The sequence below is a fragment of the Quercus lobata genome, chromosome 3 (genome assembly GCF_001633185.2).
Source record: "Quercus lobata isolate SW786 chromosome 3, ValleyOak3.0 Primary Assembly, whole genome shotgun sequence".
Lineage (NCBI taxonomy): Eukaryota > Viridiplantae > Streptophyta > Magnoliopsida > Fagales > Fagaceae > Quercus > Quercus lobata.
The window spans coordinates 41,540,770-41,562,291 of NC_044906.1; the positions used below are offsets into that span (position 1 = coordinate 41,540,770).

Sequence of the window (21,522 nt, forward strand, 5' to 3'; positions counted from 1 at the left end):
AGACGGTAGATTTTTTTATTTTTTAGCTATATATTTGCTAAAATATTAAAATAGTTAGACTAATATGAATGCTCTCAATACATCAACAAATTGGAGCTAGGTATCATTTATCATAGAATATAAACATGTTTTAATGCATCATCAAATAACTAAATATTTGGATATGCAAGTATGGAAAATTATTGAATACTCTGGGAATACCATAAATGTGTACTCTCTTCTCTCACATGAATTGTGGGTCCCACCATGAATTTAATTAATGGAATCTACAATTATGTGAAATGGGAGAGTATGCATTTATAGTACTCCAAGTGTACTCAATAATTACCCACTACTACTTGGTTCAAGGTTTGTACCTACATGTATGGTGAATTGTCACAGGGTCAAATTTTTCTTTCAAATTTTCTACCTGTGATGGCACTAAGCCCACTGACTTAGTCTCAGCCAACACACCACACACACGCACTGTAGTAACACTATGAAATAAATTATCAAGAGAATGCACACACACACAGCACACACAGTATTTACAGGGCACCAACCCCAACCTTCATTACTCAATATTAAGTACAAAGGAAGCCTGAGAATCCACACGAATTTCTCAAAGCAAAATAATACACTCTCTGCTGTTGACAACCCCAACAGCCTAGGATAATATACAGAATAAACTGTCATGGCAGTTACTACCAAGTAACTGCCCCTTGTCCTAGACTTGCTGCCACATGTAGTCTGACTTAGGACACCTTCACTGCTGCTATCTGGGTCTACCTTACACGTTTCCAGCCTTTGCATTGCATGTCTGAAGCATCCACAATGCTAGGAAACGTTGGTAACTGCCACCAACTGCTGCTGTACACACAGCACATGCCAGCCCAATACTCAGCATCTCATCATGGGTCTTCTGCCCATGTTCCAGCAGCCCACACGTGATGCCCATCACGTTTTAGAAGCCTTGGCCCTTTGCCCAAGCCCTTCTTATCAGCATCACAGCCTATATATTATGTCCATCAGCAGCACACTAAGTAACTGCCATCAACCCACTCACATAAGTCTATACATTCAGTTAGCACCAACCAGCCCAATGTCTTGCACAGCATATCATCAACATCAGCAGCCCAGCACTGCCTTGCACCCAAGCCACCAAGCCTACATACAAAGCAACCAATAACCAAGCCATCATGCCATGCACTACCACGTAGGGTCAGCACCACCTGCTGCTGCCCATCATCAACAATCTGTCTCTGCCCACCATGGCCCTCCTCTGCCATGGCCTTGGGGCATCATGTGAAGCAAGGTGCCTCCACATGCTGCCCCTCATCATGCTCATCAAACTGATCCCAGCAGGGGGACTGGGCTTGTCCCCCTCAAAGAGCACTTAGGAGCTTCATTGGATAGGCATGAGGAGTCATTGGTGTTTTGAGAAAACATTGAGCCATGTGACTGGCCTGATGTTGTCCAAGCACTTCGCTTCCTCATGCCATCATCAGCAACCTGTAAAGCTCCTAACAACCACCCCCACCAGAAGAAGCCGACGTCCTCGTCAGGAGGGTATCCTCAAATGCCTTTACCTCTTTCTCAAACTGCCACAATGTTGATGCTTTCTCCCAACTTGCCTCCGATTCAGCCACCCCTTTCCACTTCACTAAGTAGTAGGTTATCATATTTCCTCCCTTTCGATAACCTGTCACCTTCTTGTCAAGGATTCTATCCACTTCTTTGTCAAATTGAACCATGATAGTAGGCGGGGCACGCCTTGCCTCATTTCTGGCAGGCTCTTCTGTATCACCATGATAAGGCTTCAAGAAGCTAACATGGATTGTTGGGTGAATCTGCAACCTTTCTGGCAGCTTTAACTTGTAAGCCACAGCACCAACTTCTTTTACTATTTCGAATGGACCATCATACTTCGGGATTAAACCTCTGTGAATTTGCTCATTTCGAAATTTCCTCCAAATCTGTGGTTTCAATTTCAACAGCACTTTGTTCCCCACTTGGAACTCAAGAGGTCTTCATCCTTTATCAGCATACTTCTTCATTCTTCTTTGTGCTTTCAACAAGCTATCTTGTGCCTCCTGCATCAGCTCTTGCTTGTTTACAGTAAATCTGTATGCTGCAGGACATCTGCCTCCTGATCGCTGCTTAACAATCTCATGGGGTGTGAGAGGCTGCTGCCCCATAGCCAACTCAAAGGGATTCATCCCTGTTGATGAAGACTTATGCAGATTATAAGCAAACTATGCAGAATCCAATAAGTCTAGCCAATTCCTCTGGCTGGCAGTCACATAATGCCTCAAATAATCCTCCAACACAGCATTATTCCTTTCTGTTTGCCCATCTATTTGTGGGTGATTTGTGGTAGAAAACTTCAATTCAGAACCCATCAAACCAAACAGAACAGTCCAAAATCGACTAGTAAACCTAGAGTCTCGATCACTTACAATATCTTCAGGTAACCCAAAGTATTTCACCACATTCTTATAGAACAAGTCAGCAACCACCTCTGCTGTACATGTACTCGGTGCAGCCATAAAAACAGCATACTTTGAGAATCTATCAACCACCACAAACACTGAACCTATCCCCTTAGCTTTTGGCAAACCAGTAATAAAATCCATTGAAATCGAAACCCATGGACTTTTTGGTATGGGAAGAGGTTGTAGCAAACCTGCTTCCTTTTGAGTTAAACCTTTGTCTTGTTGACAAACTAGACAGGTTTTCACATACAATTCAATATCTAACTCCATTTTAGGCCAAAAATAAGAACGGGACAATAAGGCATACATCCTATCCTTACCCGGATGTCCTGCCCACTGTGGATCTTGAGTTTCTTTCAGCAACTCCCTTCGGATCTTTCCACTTGGTACAAACAGCTTGCCACCCTTGGCATACAGTAACCCATCTTCCAGCCAATAATGCCTCACAAGGCCTGCAGTCACATCCTGCACCAGCTTTTGATAGGTAGTATCAAGCTTAGCACTCTCCCTGATCCTATCCACAAAATCTGACTCCACTCTAGTCAAGGAAGCCACATACTCTTGCACTTGTTTACGACTAAGTGCATTAGCTACTTCATTGTGCTTGCCTAGTTTGTGCTCCCACACAAAATCATACTCTTGCAGTAACTCTTGCCACCTAGCTTGCTTTGGTGACAACTTCTTTTGTGTGTTAAAGAAGGTATTAGCCACATTGTCTGTTTTCACCACAAACTTTGGTCCTAGCAGATATACACGCCATGCCAACAAACAATGGATCACTGCAATCATCTCCTTTTCATGAGCTAAACACTTTTGTTCTGCCTCATTTAACTTCCTGCTTTCATATGCAACAGGATGTTTTTCTTGCACTAGAACACCACCAATTGCTTTGTTAGAAGCATCAGTATGGACTTCAAAGGGTAACCCAAAGTCTGGCAGACGCAACACAGGTTCACTAGATACAGCAACCTTCAACTTGTCAAACGCTTCTTGACATGCATTTATCCACACCCATTTCTTGTCCTTCTTCAGCAAATCTGTGAGAGGAGCAACCTTCTTGGAATATCCTTGAATGAACTTTCTATAGTAATTAGCCAAACCAAGGAAAGATCTCAATTCTGTCACTTTGCTTGGTGAAGGCCAATCAAGGATAGCTTGCACATTCCCCTCATCCATCATCACCATACCTTTGCTGATTCTATGCCCCAAAAACATAATCTCTTGTTGGGCAAACTCACACTTCTCTTTCTTAACAAACAACTGATGTTCCCTTAATTTGGACAGCACCTTCCTAAGGTGTTCCAAGTGATCCTCCAAGGATTCACTATAAATCACTATGTCATCCAGATAAACCACAACAAAGGGATCCACATACTCATAAAAGACATCATTCATCAAATTATAGAATGTAGCAGGGGCATTCGTTAAACCAAAAGGCATAACTAAAAACTCATAAGAACCATACCGGGTCACACAAGTAGTCTTAGGCTCATCCCCTTCGGCAATCCTCACTTGCCAATATCCTGATCTCAAGTCCAGTTTTGTGAAGTACACAGCTTTGCTCAATCTGTCAAAGAGGTCTTGAATCAAAGGAACTAGATACTTATTCTTCACAGTCACTTTGTTCAAGGCTCTATAATCCACACACATCTGCAATGAGCCATCATGCTTCTTCTGGAACAGCATAAGGGCACCATAAGGAGCCTTGGAGGGCTGAATGTAGCCTGCATCAAGCAGTTCTGTCAACTGCTTCCTCATTTCAGCCAACTCCATTGGGGACATTCTGTAAGGAGCCTTCGAATGAGGCTTTGATCCAGGAACCAATTCGATTTTATAATCAACAGCACGCCTTGGTGGAAGGGTCTTAGGTAGTTCTGGGGGCATCACATCGACAAACTCCCCCAATAATCCAGCCACAGCATCTGGAACTTCAACATACTTGTCCTGCTTCATCTCAATTAGTGCAGCCAAGTAAGTCATCTCACCCTTCTTCAGCCCATGCTCAACCTGCATGGCTAAAACCATAGGTCCTTTCCCCTTGCTAGTCTTGCTATTTCCTGCCCCACGCCTCACAGGAACATAGCATGGCTGCTTCTCATCAAGGATCAACAAAATTCCAATGAAAGGCAGCAAGGCAGCCTTTGCAGCCACTAAAAATTCGTCACCCAGAATAACCTCAAAGTCATCCAATTCCATGACTAGGAAATTCACCTTTTCTGTCCACTTGCCCACCTTAAACTTCACTCCATAAGCAATTCCTAACACAGGTTTTGCTTTTGAGTTTACAGCCTTGATCTTACTTGGGCTCTTGCTTACTTTAAGACCAAGCCTTTGGACCATTCGATCAGCAACAAAGTTGTGGGTAGCACCAGAATCAAGCATACCCTCAGCCCCATTCTCGTTCATCTCCACTTGAACGTAAGACAAACCCCTAGAATTGCCTCCTGCACTCAATGCATTTAGTAATTGCAAAGGGTTCATTCTGCTGGGAACTTCTTCATCGGACTGCCCACTACCATCCTCAGCAACTATGGCATTAAGCTTCTCACGCTTTGGATAGTCTCTTGCACGATGAGGGCCATTGCAAATGAAGCAACCAGCATTAAGCTTAGGCTGTTCTTTGCTTGGTTGAGAGGTAGAACTCTCCCCCTTATTCTTGTTACCCCACGTTTTCTTCTACTTATCTTTCTTCTTGCCATCCTTCTTCTGCTTGTCTTTGCCTTTATCCTTGGACTTTCGTTTCTCCTCATCCCCATTGGGCTTACTGAACTTATAGTCCACTAACGCATTTGCAGCAGACATAGCAGTAGGCAGATCACGCACTGCCTGCCTCTTTAATTCCATCTGTGCCCAAGGCTGCAAGCCAGACATGAAATTGAACAATTTATCCTCCTAAGACATGTTCTTGATATCCAGCATCAAAGAACTGAACGTCTTGACATACTATCTCATTGTACCAGTCTGTCTCAATTTCTTCAAAGCATCTCTTGCAACCCAGGCAGTGTTGGTAGGCAAGAACTGATCCTTCAATTCCTTCTTTAAGGCTTCCCACGAGTCAATTTTCCCTCTACCAGCATCTGCATCATCTTCCACACGGGTTCTCCACCATAACTTGGCATCCCCTAAAAGATACATGCTAGTAATTGTAACCATCTCTTGGCTAGGCACCCTGGCAGCCTTAAAGTACTGCTCCATATCCCACAGGAAATTCTCCAAATCCTTGGCATTCCTGGCACCATTAAAAGGCTTTGGTTCAGGGACCTTTACTTTGGTGGCCACTTCCCCCTCCCTAGGCAGGCCACTCATTGCTCTCTTTAACAGAGCAATTTCTGATTCAAGTTCACATTGGGTCTCTCTAGCTGCCTCGTTCTAGGCGTCCATTGCAGCAGCCAACTCTTCAACACGATTCAACACCAACTCTCTCTGTTCCGCAAGATCATTCCTCACTACAGCGGTTTCTGTAGAGACAGCCCCTAGCCTGTCACACACAGAGAGTTGTTCCCCATCCGCAGGAACTCCCAGTATGTTCTCCACAACTGTCAACCTTGCCTTCGTGTCTGAAGACATTGCAACTTAGGACAAACTTGGCTCTGATACCAATTGTCACTGGGTCAAATTTTTCTTTCAAATTTTCTGCCTGTGATGGCACTAAGCCCACTGACTTAGTCTCAGCCAACACACCACACACACGCACTGTAGGAACACTATGAACAGAATTATCAAGAGAATGCACACACACACAACACACACAATATTTACAGGGCACCAACCCCAACCTTCATTACTCAATATCAAGTACAAAGGAAGCCTGAGAATCCACACGAATTTCTCAAAGCAAAATAATACACTCTCTGCTGTTGACAACCCCAACAGCCTAGGATAATATACAGAATAAACTGTCATGGCAGTTACTACCAAGTAACTGCCCCTTGTCCTGGACTTGCTGCCACATGTAGTCTGACTTAGGACACCTTCACTGCTGCTATCTGGGTCTACCTTACACGTTTCCAACCTTTGCACTGCATGTCTGAAGCATCCACAATGCTAGGAAATGTTGGTAACTGCCACCAACTGCTGCTGCACACACAGCACATGCTAGCCCAATACTCAGCATCTCATCATGGGTCTTCTGCCCATGTTCCAGCAGCCCACACGTGATGCCCATCACGTTTTAGAAGCCTTGGCCCTTTGCCCAAGCCCTTCTTATTAGCATCACAGCCCATATATCATGTCCATCAGCAGCACACTAAGTAACTGTCATTAGCCCACTCACATAAGTCCATACATTTAGCTAGCACCAACCAGTCCAATGTCTTGCACAACATATCATCAACATCAGTAGCCCAGCACTGCCTTGCACCCAAGCCACCAAGCCCACATACAAAGCAACCAATAACCAAGCCATCATGCCATGCACTACCACGTAGGGTCAGCACCACCTGCTACTGCCCATCATCAACAATCCGTCTCTGCCCACCATGGCCCTCCTCTGCCATGGCCTTGGGGCATCATGTGGAGCAAGGTGCCTCCACATGCTGCCCCTCATCATGCTCATCAAACTGATCCCAGCAGGGGGACTGGGCTTGTCCCCCTCAAAGAGCACTTAGGAGCTTCATTGGATAGGCATGAGGAGCCATTGGTGTCTTGAGAAAACATTGAGCCATGTGACTAGCCTGATGTTGTCCAAGCACTCCGTTTCCTCATGCCATCATCAGCAACCTGTAAAGCTCCTAACAATACAGGTTCGAATGTTCTTCAAGATCGGAATTGACGAGCATAATCAATGCTCTTCTCGGTTGGTTGAGAATTTGGGCCGCACCTCATTCCCTCAAGCTAGCTTTTAAAAGTTGGGTATCACCCTTCACGTACAACACTACTTAACACGACTCCAGCATTAACAACATCATGTACTATTAAATATTAACCAAGAATTAAAGTGAGCAATGCATACGTATAAGTAACCACAGTCAGAACCCTTCAGTTTCCCTATGTTATTGGGCACGTAAACGACACTCTCCATTTACAACCATTTTTGGAAGCCCACTTTTCCACCTCTTCGGCTTCTCAATGTCCGTATAAATAACACATATATACCGATAAAGAGGAAGTAAAACTTGGGCTCTTCAACTAATCCGAGTTGTATACTATATATGGCTTAGCTAGAAGAGATGATTCAATAATGTGTTTGATGCAATCTTAGGCTTTCAAGTTGACGAGAGATAAAATTAAAGGAGCCTTAGAAAGAGAGTGAAAAAAATGGAAGGTGAATGTTCTAAGAAGAAGAAACCAACTTCAAACAGGCTCAGTTTGATTGATGTGGTCTTTTCGTGGTGTCTTGAAGATGTTCTAAACAAGGATCTCTATATGAACAAGGTCAGGTTTAGGGTTTTTTTTTTTTTTTCCTGTTAGATGCGTCCATTTATAAATTTTATTTTCCATTATTGTTGTGAAGCACAAACTATTTTTTCCTGATAGTATTTTTTTTGTTTAAAATCTTTACATTTTGGTGTCTACATTACATGATGATATTGTGGACTGTGGACGTGCTTATCAGAATTGTGCATGTAGTCTCAACTATTATTAGATTTTTGTATTGCGTAACACCTAACTATTTTTTCAGTCAAAGAAGTGAATACTTCCAATAGATCGCATATTGATTTCCAGGTTTGAAAAAAGTGATTTTATACCCCCAAAAAGAAAAACAGTTAGATTTTTGTATTGCATAACACCTAACTATTTTTTCAGTCAAAGAAGTGAATACTTCCAATAGATCGCATATTGATTTCCAGGTTTGAAAAAAGTGATTTTATACACCCAAAAAGAAAAACAATGACAAAAAAAAAAAAAAAAAAAAAAAAAAAAAAAAATTACTGTAAAAGAAATAGAGTTTCAAGTCTTCCAATGAATTGGGCTTATCTAGGCCCAAAAAAACGAAAAGATTAAAAAAAAAAAAAAAAATAGCACCCAAAAATAGTTAGGAAAAAAGAGGGCCATGCATTATTATAGTTCTTAGATTTCTAATATAAATTCGGTTGAATTTCGATTTGAATTCATTTTAATCAATCAATGATTTTTCAAAGCAACTGTAAAGAAATTTTGTAAACTAAATATTTGTGGCTGGATAATTAGATCTATACATGAGAAATGGGCGGTATTTTTTATTGGGCAAACACAACATTTTGTTTTTAAAGTTCACTTGAAGATTCAATTTGATTCCTAAAGTTTCAAAATAGTAGTAACCAAATCCTTGAAAAGTCTAAAATGATCCAATTTTATCCTTGTACTAATATTGATATGTCATATGACTGCATATTTACAATGAAAAATATTCTAGGTCTAGGTGTATTATTAGAACTAAAGCAATTTGACATCATAGTGAGAGTTGGTCCACCAGGTAAAAACATTACCTCCAATTGAATTCTCCAATTCTTTCTCATTTATAGGTAGACCATATATTCAATACATATAACCACCCTTTCACATACCCACTCCATGTTAAAGGATGGTTACTTGTATTTTAACATGGTATCCTTCTTCCTAATAGTAAAGCTTATGTTTACTGTATAGGTCTTAAAAATTGATTTAGTTTAGAATATAACATAAAATGGTCCCTGTTAAGGATTAATAAATATTCAATTATGAACTACAATTCACACTTTTCGAAAAAGAAATTACATGTTTGCGAATTTTTTATATATGTGCATAGTTTGACTTTATTTTTTGAAAAATGTATAAAAATAATAAAACATGATGTGTGTGTATATATCTTATGGCATTTGTTAACAAAATCCTATATAAAATAAGTAATGAAGATACTTATTTAATATGTTAACAATGGGACAACATTTTAAAAAATAAATAAATTCTATGTGACACCATTTAAATTCATTGTTGGGTATGTAGCATTTAATAATAAAATTGATAATAGCTAAAATAGCTAATAGATTTAGCATTTTCCCTAAAATAGTGTGACCCTCTTTGTCCATTTGTGTTGCTCGCCTATTATATCTTTTTCCTTTATCTCCCTACTGAGAACTTTGAGAAGCCCAATAAACCTATTGCTCTATAATGAAATCTAAATCAAAAACTTTTATTGCATTCTTATAGGTGGAAAAAATACCAGAATCATTTCAGTCGGTGCAACAGTACTTTGGCTCATTTATCTTTTCCCTTTTGGAAGAAACACGTGCGGAACTTTCTTCAAGTTTGGACTTTATAGCCTCAGCACCTTATGCCGGTGTAAACTCCCTTCAGGAATGTGGAGAATGTGTATATGATGTTAAGGTTGAACAGTGGATGTATAAGTCTAGTAGTAGTAAGCCATACAAAATGTTCCCCGGAGACATTTTAGTTTTCACAGATAGCAAACCTCAAACTATTTCTGACTTAAAACAAGAGGGAGGAACATGGACTTTAGCATTAGTCACTGAAGGGACATGTAATGAGTTTAAAGTCAAAGCATCATGTTGCATTGAAGCCCAGTCTTTCAACCATAAACCACAGTTTGTGGTTTTCTTGAGGAACATTACAACAAACCGAAATATATGGAATGCACTGCACACGTTTGGAAATCTATCAATCGTCAAGGAAGTGCTCTACACAAATAATGTGGTAAGATGTTTGGAAATCTCCTTGTGAAGTATGTTTTGATATATGTTTTTGATTTTACATTGGATGAGCATTATAGGAAGTAAATTTATTGTATAAGCCTAAGCTATTTAAATAAAATTATACTCTTTTTTTAGTATCAGAGAGGAGAGATTAAAAATAATTCTGGAGGGAATTTTATTAATTACTACCTAACACAGGATTATTCTAATGTATTAGTCGGACTAATACATTGTTGGTAATCCTATCTATACCAAAACTCAGTTGTTGTCTTTTTTTTTATGATAAATCGTAATCATTGTGAAACCAACGCCATATATTCAAATTCTATCATATCTACTAAAAAAATATAAACAAATAAATACATTTTCCCAATTTTCTGGTTTAAGTTACTTATCGACTCTCTTTTACATAATTTCTTATTCAATAACTCTAAATATAACATTTTCTTCCATTTGTCCTTCATTTTTCTTTTCTTTCTCAGAATTTGCAATCAAATTTAAATGTTTAGCTTTTGTATTGCATCAGGTACTCTTAAGTACATAAAAGCTTTAAATGACATTTTAATTATGAATAACAGGCTGAGGAAAATTGTTCACTATGTTCTGGAAAAAATGATTTTATCCAGAATGAAGAAATCTACACAACTTCACTGTTTAAGCTAAATGATTCGCAAAGGGAGGCAGTTCTTGCTTCTCTTCATAAATTTCAGTGTTATCACAAGTCATCAGTTGAACTTATATGGTGTCCCCCGGGGACAGGGAAGACGATGACATTAAGTATCTTGCTCTTTATTCTCCAAAGAATGAGTTGTAGGACCCTTGTATGTGCACCAACAAATGTTGCAATTACAGAAGCAGCATGCCATCTGCTAAAACTAGTGAAAGCTTCATCTGAAGCTGGATCTATAAGTGATGCTTTGTTATGTTCGTTGGGTAATATTCTCTTTATGGGGAGCGAAGACCTGTTGGAAGTTGCTTCAGACATTGAAGAGATACATTTGAATTACCGTGTTGAAAGGCTTTTAGAGGTGCTTCGACCATTGACAGGTTTAAGGCATTGTTCTTGTTCAATGATTGATTTTCTTGAAGGGTGCGTTTCTCAATACCATATTTTCATGGATGGTGAATTGATGGAAAACAAAGAGCCCGACATTGTGAAGAATTATAGCAAAGGAGAATGTAAAACCTTTCTTGAATTTGTAATAGAAAGATTCAGATCAATTGCCTTATTGCTAAGAAGTTCGATCTCTATTTTCTGTACTCATATAGCCCGCAGCTTCATATTGGATCATAATTTTGAAACAATGGTTTCAATTATGAAGTTACTGGATACTTTTGAAACTTTGTTGTCTCAGAATAACATAAATTGTGAAGAGCTGCTGGTGGAATTTTCTCATGCCAAGAATACTGAGAGTTGTCATTACTCTTTTAAGAGTATATCAACCTTGCTGAACATGAAAAGGGGTGAATGCATTTACATTCTCAAGGTCCTGCTGACAGCTCTTGATGCACTTGACCTTCCAAGTGCTATGGATCCCAGTTCAGTGAAGAAATTCTGTTTTCAGACAGCTTCCTTAATATTTTGCACTGCCTCTAGTTCTCATATGCTGCATTCACTTAATATGAAACCACTGGAATTGTTGGTCATTGATGAATCCGCACAATTGAAAGAGTGCGAATTGATCACACCATTACAACTGCCTGGCCTTAGGCATGCTATTCTTTTCGGTGATCACTGTCAGTTACCTGCAATGGTTAATAGCAATGTAAGTAAATGCTCCTTGGTCATATTTCTTACTAAGTTAAAACATGAGTTTTCCTAATGAAAGTTTGTAACATCATTTTTTTTTTTTTTTCATTTTCATGTAAGATTGTGTATATCTTATCTATGAATTTAATGCATTTTTATTTTGCTATTTTGCTCTTGTAATAGGTTTCTGCCAGAGCTGGCTTTGGGAGAAGTTTATTTGAACGATTGAGTCTCATGGGCCATTCAAAGCACTTTTTGAATATCCAGTACAGGATGCATCCACTTATAAGTTTCTTCCCTAATTCCAAATTCTATGGCAATAAGATTGTGGATGCACCAAATGTTAAAAGTGGTCTTGCAAAACGCTATCTTCCGGGTCAAATATTTGGCTCATATTCTTTCATAAATATTTCTTGTGGGATAGAAGAACTGGATGGTGTTCACCATAGCTGGAAAAATATGGTTGAAGTTGCTGTTATAATAAAAGTAGTGAATAATCTGTATAAAGGTATTTAATTGGTGAGACAGGTGTTAATGTCTCTAAGTTGACTGTGGTTTTATCGTCCTATTTTTTAGAATTCATGAATCTGATTTTTATTGTCAAACTAAGATAATCAACTAAATAATGCAAACAAAGCTGGCCCTTTTGAGTTTGTCATATTTCTCATCTTTCTACTGCAATGTTTTTATTTTATTCTGAGAATAGAATGGTGTTAATAAGGAAATAGTTAAACTAATAATTGAAGATTATTAAATAGATTCTTGAATAATATCAAAGTTACATTAATTTTAATAATAGCTATTTTATCTACTAGAACATTACAGTAAAATCAACACAGATTTAGCTACATCCTTTCAGCTTCTTCTCTATACATAACCACCACTAGTCCGTGCTTATTATCTCTCCTCTCTTGAAAAATAGTTCATCAAGTTGAGGCATTATGTTCTTCTTTCCTCTAATATTATTAATTTTCCTTCACAGAATGGAATGGCTCAAAGCAGAAGCTTAGCATTGGTGTTATATCTCCATACACTGCCCAAGTTATTGCAGTCCAAGAGAAAATTGGGAAGAAGTACGAAAACCTTGATGGATTTGCAGTGAAAGTGAAGTCAATTGAAGGGTTCCAAGGTGGAGAAGCAGATATCATAATCCTATCTACTGTAAGATGTAATAGTGATGGATCAATTAGTTTTGCTTCCAATCATGGTAGAATTAATGTAGCTTTGACAAGGGCCAGGTAGGGCTTAAAATGCACATTGTTAACAAGATGTTTTCTAACTTTCCTATGTTTATGTTGTTATTTACTACATTTTCTATGCTGTCACAGACATTGTCTTTGGATTTTGGGAAATGAAACAACCCTTTTAAATAGTCAATCTGTCTGGAAGTCAATTGTCTGTGATGCTAAAGATCGTCAGTGTTTTTATAATGCTGATGAAGATGAGAACTTGGCCAAATTCATGTTGGAGGTCAAGAAGGAGCTGAATGAATATGATGACTTGCTTAATTTTGATAGTGTACCTTTTGAAAGTGCTCGGTGGAAGGTACAAATCATCTCATGGTTAACCCTTATTATATTACCTATTGTGGAATAGTTGTTTACTTTTGTATTTAAATTTTTTTTCTTAATTTCTTCAGGTTCTCTTTAGTGATTACTTCAGGAAGTCATTTAAAAAGCTGAGATCAATTGAAATGAAAAAGTTGGTTATTTATTTATTACTGAGGCTTTCTAGTGGCTGGAGACCAAAGAATAAGAAATGTAACTTAATTCATGACAACACGTCAGGGATGTTGAAGCAATTCAAGGTTAAAGACCTGTATATTATTTGCTCAATTGACATAATGAAAGAATCATGGTACATACAGGTGTTGAAGGTCTGGGACATTCTGCCTTTGGAGGATATTCCAAAATTGGCTATACGTCTTGATGCTTTATTTGGAAAGTATACAAATGATTATCTTAATCGTTGTAAGGCGAAATGTTTTGATGGGTATGTACATTTTCTGTATTCTGGTAGATCTAAAGCTCTAAATCATACAGTACTTGCTTTGTGCAAAAAAGTTCTCTATTTTATTTATCATTTTCTTTTACAAATTTTATTTTCCTATATGTAGGGATTTGGAAGTTCCCATGAGTTGGGTAACTTCCCTCGACTTTGTCCGTTACAAGAATAGTAGCTACACTGGAGATATGGCTGATTCAGATGATGTTTGTTTTGGTAGAAAAACATTTGTAGAGAACTCCATGGTGAGTGACAGTTTGACACTGATGAAATTCTACTCATTGTCCTCCGGTGTAGTGAGCCACTTGCTCTCTCGCTGTGATGGTAAGGAATTGGACTTTCCATTTGAGTTGTCGGACCAGGAAACAGATGTAATCCTTTTCGATAGAAGTTGTTTCATTCTTGGAAGGTCAGGAACTGGGAAAACTACTGTATTAACTACAAAACTATTTCAGAAAGAGCAGCTTCATCATATAGCATCAGAAGGATTTCATGAACCCCAAAGTTGCTCTACGGTGGAAATCTTCCCTAAAAAAGAGGATGGTGAAAGAGTTGGAGGGACCAAGAGAGCCGTCTTGCACCAAATCTTTGTCACAGTTAACCCAAAACTGTGTTATGCTATTAAACAGCAAATTTGTCACTTAAAAAGGTGCATGAATAAGTAAATCATTAGGACAAACTATGTGATATAGTAAATAATAATTGTTACAGACTAAAAGCAGCATTACTTTCTTTAATGCTGACTCTGCTGATATTTCAGGAGTTCATTTATTAATATTGTATTAGGAAATAGAAACACTGTCCTTATTCTCCCTTAGCAACATTCCTGTGTGTTGGATATTACTATTATATTCAATTTTTGTGCATTAGCACGATGAAGGCTATCTTGTTTTTGACTATTTCCTTTTACATGTACAGGTTTGCCTGTGTTGGGGATGCTTCAGAGGGAAGCACATCTACTGGTTTAGATGAAATTGATGAGATGTTACAATTTACAGATATACCAGATTCTTTTATTGATCTTCCAACAAAATTGTATCCCCTTGTATTAACTTTCCATAAGTTCTTGATGATGCTTGATGGAACAGTAGGCAATTCGTTCTTTGGAAGATTCCCTGAGGCAATTGGACATTCTCATGGCACGAAAAGAGCTTCAAAATCAGTGGCCTTGAAAACTTTTATTAGAACAAAGGAGGTTAATTACGAGAGATTCAGGTCATCTTACTGGCCCCGATTTAATAATGAACAAACCAAGAAATTTGATTCTTCTACTGTTTTCACTGAGATAATGTCTCACATAAAGGGTGGGCTGCAAGTAGGAGAGAGCTGTGATGATAAACTTGGTCTAGAGGATTACCTTTCATTGGCTGAGCGCCGGGTATCCACTTTAGGCAGGCAGGAAAGAGAAATAATTTTTGATATTTTTCTACAATATGAAAGGAAAAAGATGAAGAGGGGTGAATCTGACTTAACTGATTTGGTGATTGATATTCATAACCGACTTAAAGTTAGTAGATATGATGGTGACAATATGGATTTTGTGTATATTGATGAGGTGCAGGATCTTAGCATGAGGCAAGTTGCTCTTTTCAAATATTTATGTAAAAATGTTGCTGAAGGATTTGTCTTTTCGGGTGATACAGCACAAACTATTGCAAGGGGCATTGATTTTCGGTTTCAGGATATAAGATTCCTATTCTATAAGGAGTTTCTACTGGGCTCTAGAAATGATGGTGCTTATGGGAAAAAAGAGAAAGGAAAAATTGCAGATGTTTTTCAGTTGAGCCAGAACTTTCGAACCCATGCTGGCATTTTGAACTTAGCTCAGAGTGTTATTAACCTTCTTTACCATTTCTTTCCATTATCTATTGATACGTTAAGGCCTGAGACAAGTCTGATAGATGGTCAAGTTCCAGTATTGCTTAAATCTTTGAATGGTGAGAATGATTTTATATCTATATTCAAAAACGGTGGAAATGATGGAGGGAAAATTATTGGTTTTGGGGCTGATCAGGTTATATTAGTAAGAGATGACATTGCCAGAAACAAAATTGTGGACTATGTTGGAAAGCAGGCTCTTATTCTGACAATAATGGAGAGCAAGGGCCTTGAGTTTCAGGTGATAATGAATCCAGTTGATCTTTCTGATATTATTAAAAATTAAAATTAAAATTGGCTGTGAGAAATTCTCTTTGATGGGATTATGGTATTTGATTCAGTTGATCTTTCTGATATTAACACTAGTATCAGCAATACCTGAAATGGCAGTCTTCAGTAATTAAGCTAATATTGGGCATCACACGAGTCAGTTTCGAAAGTTCAGTTGCACCCTCAATAAAATCAAATTTCTCACTTTCATTTTTCACAATGTTGTCTGTAATTTTTAAAGTTTAACTACTTTTTTTTTTTTTTTTTCTGACTTAATTTCTATTGTATTGTAGGATGTGTTTTTGTATAACTTTTTCGGCTCATCACCTTCAAAAAATCAATGGAGAGTAATATACAAGTATATGATAGAAAATGATCTCCTCGACTCAACTTCTACGACATCATTTCCAAGTTTTATCTGGGGCAAACATAATATGCTTTGCTCAGAACTGAAGCATTTGTATGTAGCTATTACTCGTACAAGGCAGAAGTTGTGGATTTTTGAGAATGTCGAAGAACTCTCTGAACCCATGTTTGTTTACTGGAAAAAATTGGGGTTTGTTCAAGTCCGAGAATTCAATGAGTCACTTGCACAAGAGATGCAAGTTGCAAGCAGCCAAGAGGAATGGAAGTCTCGTGGCATCAAGGTTGATGTAGTTTTCAATATTGTTTTTATTATTAATACTTATGTTTTGTTTGGTCTGACCTCTTTGTATATGGAGTTGAAATATCTGATGATGTTTTTTAAATGAAAATTACACTTTTTAAGTTATAATATTGTTGTGTTTGTCACTATTGTTTTTCTTTCTTCCCTTATTTTTTTCATCCAATTTTTGTCATGCACTTGCCTTTCATATGTGAAAACTGTCTTAGACTAATAGGGGCATGAATGAATAGTCCTTCAAATTCAAGTATTTAAAATTATTTGTGTTTCCTTGCACAGTTCTTTTATCAGAATAACTATGAGATGGCAAGAATGTGCTTTGAAAGAGCTGGAGAGATATATTGGGAAAAATGGGCCATGGCTGCTGGCCTACGAGCAGCTGCTAACCATATGAGTTGCTCAAATTCCCAATTGAAGCATATAAATCTAATGAAAGCTGCTGAAACATTTGATTCCATTGGAAAGTCTGAGTTATCTGCCCAGTGTTATTATGAGGCCAGTGAGTATGAAAGAGCAGGTATAACCTTTACTTTAAGCGATTTCAAGTTTTTATTTATAACTTTAAACATTTGATGGTCAATGTTTTGCCATTCGCAACATGTGCTTCTGCTTTTTTTTTTTTTTTTTCTAATTAGCGTATGTAGCTGTTTTATAATCTTATTAACAAAGAATATTTCTCTGTAACTTTATGTTGGAAAGTATAACTCACTTTCCATGTAATTGAAGACCAAATCAAGACTTTGACTTCAAGAGAAAATTATGAGATTGGTTAATCAAGAGATTGATTGCTAGAGAAAATCGTGGGATTGAAGCAATTAATATGCAATTCAAATTCAAATTATTATTGACTTTTGTATCTCCATTATAAATATGGATTCCATTGAAATTATTATTTTTTAAAAAAAAAAAAAAAAGCATATTAGCCCTCTAGCTCTTGTCGCATGGATGTAGGGCAGAAGGACCTTATACTCTCATGTGCTCGTGTCTTCTTTGTTCTCTTTTCACTATCTCTCACATCACAAATTTTTACAGTTTTAAAACATACTATGATAGCTCCATTTCTTATTAGTATATATGGCTTGATCGCAAGTCAAAATATCATTTGATTTGTCAATCCCCCCAAAAAGAATTAAATACTCCAGGATGACCGATAGTGCAGTAACATCACTTTTCAACTTGTGGTTTATGTAATAGCCAGGCATAACCTGAAGGTCACATATTTTACAAGAAATAGTCGGTAGAATTAGTGTAATGTGAATGTTGGATATGGTTGGATAAAGAGAATAAAAAATTTAAATAAAAAATAAAAATAAAAACTTTGAAAGAAGGTTGAACATTTTGGTTCACCGTATTGATTTTAACATCCTAGTAAGTGGTTAGCATTTTAGATTGTCCTGATATTGCATGATTTCAATCATGGAAGGGTTTGCCTAATCCAAAACTATGTTGCATGTGGTAGCGAACCGGTAGCATGTGCATCAACGAAGCTCTAAATACCACTTGTTCAAATATCATTTAGGTATATGAACAAATGTATATTTTTGCAGTCTGATTTTACCAATGTAAAAAGGCGTTCTTGAGTTGGAAGTCTTTCTTGTGTTATTTGAGGCGTTGAAGTCAGTAATTTCTTCCATGTTTGTATAGATGGTTTGCATGTTGACTCTTTTTTTCCATATAATTTCTCTTTTCATTAGAACCCTATATAATATTTAAATGAAGAATTGACAATACTGGCATTAATGATTTCGTGGGTGCTGAATACATGGCAGAATCTTGTACTAAATTTTGTACTCTAGCTTAATCTTAATAACATCAATTTTTAGCAAGTAATAATTCTTTACTTTGTAACTTTATCTAATTGCAGGAACAATTTATCTGGATAAGTTTGGGAATTCTAAGTTGGAAGATGCAGCAGAATGTTTTACTAGGGCAGGTTGTTATAAGACTGCTGCTCAATTATATGCTAAGTGCAACTTATTCACAAAGTGCATGTCTGTCTGCAGTGGTGGAAAATTATTTGATATGGGTTTCCAGTTTTTACAATACTGGAAAGATAATGCTCTTTCAAATAATGGTTTGTTAAATAGTAATTCTGACATAGAAGAAACTTCACAGATGTTTCTAGAGAGTGCTGCACGTTATTACCATGAGATTAAATATAGCAAAAAAATGATGATGTTTGTCAAAGCTTTTCATTCTAAGAATTCAATGCGTGCTTTCTTAATGTCTTTGGGTTCCCTTGATGAGCTTCTCTCATTGGAAAAAGAATGGGGCAACTTTCAGGAGGCTGCAAAAATAGCAAGAATGCAAGGGGATCTGCTGCTTGAGGCTGATCTGCTAGAGAACACTGGGAATTATGAAGATGCATCTCTGTCCATCCTGTTATATGTTTTTGCCAACTCTCTTTGGGCACCTAGGAGTCAAGGCTGGCCCTTGAAGCAATTTCCAAGAAAAGAGAAGCTTTTGACTAAAGCAAAAGAATTTGCAAAGAATGGTTCAGACAACTTTTTTGAGTTTGTTTGCACAGAGGCAAATATTTTATCTGACCAAGAGTGTAGCTTGCCTGAGTTGATGCAAAATTTCAGGAGTTCCCAGAGACATAACAGTGTTAGAGGTGAAATATTATGTGCTCGAAAAGTTCTGGATTCTCATCTTGAATTGAGTACCTCGGCGTATTCATGGGGAGATGTGGCTGGTTATCTTGACAGGCATGCCAAAGACAGGCTTTCTCAAAATCAGGTATCTGTTGAAACATTGGTTTATTTTTGGAATTTTTGGAAGAATAAGATTTGGAATATATTTGAGTTTCTTGGGTGTCCTGGAAATGGGGATGATTCTGGGGAGTTCTGTCTGAGTTACTTGGCTGTGAACAAACAGTTTATAGATACAAAGGTTGTCTACCTTCTACTGAAACCTGATGCCTATTGGTTGAGAGAAATCGATGACCAATATTTCATGAAGAAGGGGAAATTGGTTAGCATTGGTGCTCTCAGATTTGCACAGGCTGCTCGAAGATATTGGTGTTCAGAAATATTTTCTGTTGGTGTGGGGATGTTAGAAAAGCTGAAAGCCCTTTACGAGTTTGCAACCCAGAATGCATTGCCCCTATACAGCCAAACCTTTCCTGTTGTTCATATGTTTGTGCTTTCAAAATCTCTGATGGAAACCAGGTTTGTGGATTGCAGGCAGCATATTGATACGTTGAAGTTCTTTCTTGATCTATCTATGAACTTATTTTTGGACAATATTGTCAGTATAGATCCCTTGGATTGGCGAAAATTGTTGACTGAGAATATGATTTTTCTCAGGGCGATGGAGCAGTATAAGAGTGTACTCCAAGAAGTTATCATTAATACCATTAATTCAACTAGTAAGCTAACAACACATGCACAGGTTGGAAAAGTCACTATAGAAACTTTTGGTTCCGGAAAACTATCCAGTAAACTATATAAGCAGATCACAGAAGTGTTTGACAGAAATTCACCCTGGAGAGAATTCTTTCTTACGTTAGGAGAGAATGCAGCTCAAAGAGAAGTCTATCTGGTTCACAAGTTCCATAAAGCTTTAGAAGATACTTATAATGCTCGCTGGGCAAATGTTAATGATTACATCTCCCCTGGATGTTTCTTGTATCTTGTTGAGCTCCTTCTAATCTGGGTATGTAGTTTGAGGGAAACCTTTTTCACTTCAAAATCTTCTTTTGTTGAATGGCTTATACACCGGGAATGGAAAGCCATCCGAAATACCAATTCTCTAGCTGCCAAAGTCGATGAATCATCTTTAGTTGTTATCCTTGAGTTTGTGTCCTGCATAGTTGAGCAGCTTCTGTATCATGAGCAGGATACCATCAATTGGTTTGGAAAAGCTAATATTATTTTGGACCCGGATAGCTATATGCTATTAGTGCTGAGATTGTTTGTTGTTACATGTGTGCTTTGTCTGAACCATGTGAAGTATTTTGGTTTGCTTTATCACTTGCTAGGTAGGACAGAGATTACTTCCCATCTACCAAAGGACTTTTATGAGAGTCTTATGAGATTGTTAGAAAATGATCATGAGGATGCGAGAATCCATGTCATTGCAGAAGCATTTAGAAAGATAGGAAATCCTCTTGTAATAGTCAGTCCAAGATGGCACTGCTCAAACTTTTCACGCCCAGATGCCATCTTTGTAAACCGGGATGTCAACAAAGGCAGGGACAACATACTGAAAGTACTGTTTCAGAATGATGTTAAGGATTCTCCTAATCAAAATTGGTGGCAATGAATTTGAAACTATTGCCTCTGATGGCAAAGTGCTTCCTTTGAACTGAGGAGAAAAATCCACAAAGGAATTGTTGAATTCTAAGAAATGCTCCGGGGAATCAGTAGATTGTGAAATGGATGCTAGTATATACATTTTGTCCAATTTTTCCTTCATCTCAGGTAATTAGATATTGATTCAAGTTATGTGATATCTAATTTCAATGGAAAGTGGATGAGCAAATATTAATCTCAACATTTTATTTCACAAATTAATTTTGCAGGTGGAAGTGAGGAGCATCATCATTAATGACAGACAGATTTATTTGATGTTTGCATCATTCATTCCTACAGATTCTGTTCAAACATGGTTTTCTTATTTTCCTTATTGCAATTAAAGGACTGAAATATGTATCTGTTCTGTTGTAATGACCAACCCTCTTTCTCGATGACTGATTTGTTTCAAATACTTATTACTAACTATTATTCCCAGTCATTTCTTTTTTGTTGTGAAACGTATCTTGTTTCTTTCTTTTTCTTTTTCTCCACTGCCAATCTATGGCCCTCACTCAACGTGGTGGCCGAGACAAGAACCCGGACCCGCAACCACTACCAAGATTTAGGACAGGAA

At 37.7% G+C, this 21,522-nt stretch overlaps 1 protein-coding gene across 1 annotated transcript; it reads left to right on the forward strand.

Moving 5' to 3' along the window:
* The first annotated feature begins 7,730 nt into the window (after positions 1-7,730).
* LOC115980900 lies at positions 7,731-20,916 on the forward strand. The gene is made up of 16 exons (XM_031103099.1): positions 7,731-7,847; positions 9,582-10,085; positions 10,663-11,850; positions 12,018-12,342; positions 12,380-12,388; positions 12,817-13,072; positions 13,163-13,379; positions 13,474-13,539; positions 13,702-13,826; positions 13,951-14,487; positions 14,757-15,233; positions 15,279-15,957; positions 16,083-16,142; positions 16,280-16,633; positions 16,930-17,167; positions 18,515-20,916. The coding sequence occupies exons 1-16, from the start codon at positions 7,731-7,733 to the stop codon at positions 20,914-20,916; spliced, it is 7,554 nt and encodes a 2,517-aa protein (XP_030958959.1).
* Positions 20,917-21,522: the final 606 nt, after the last annotated feature.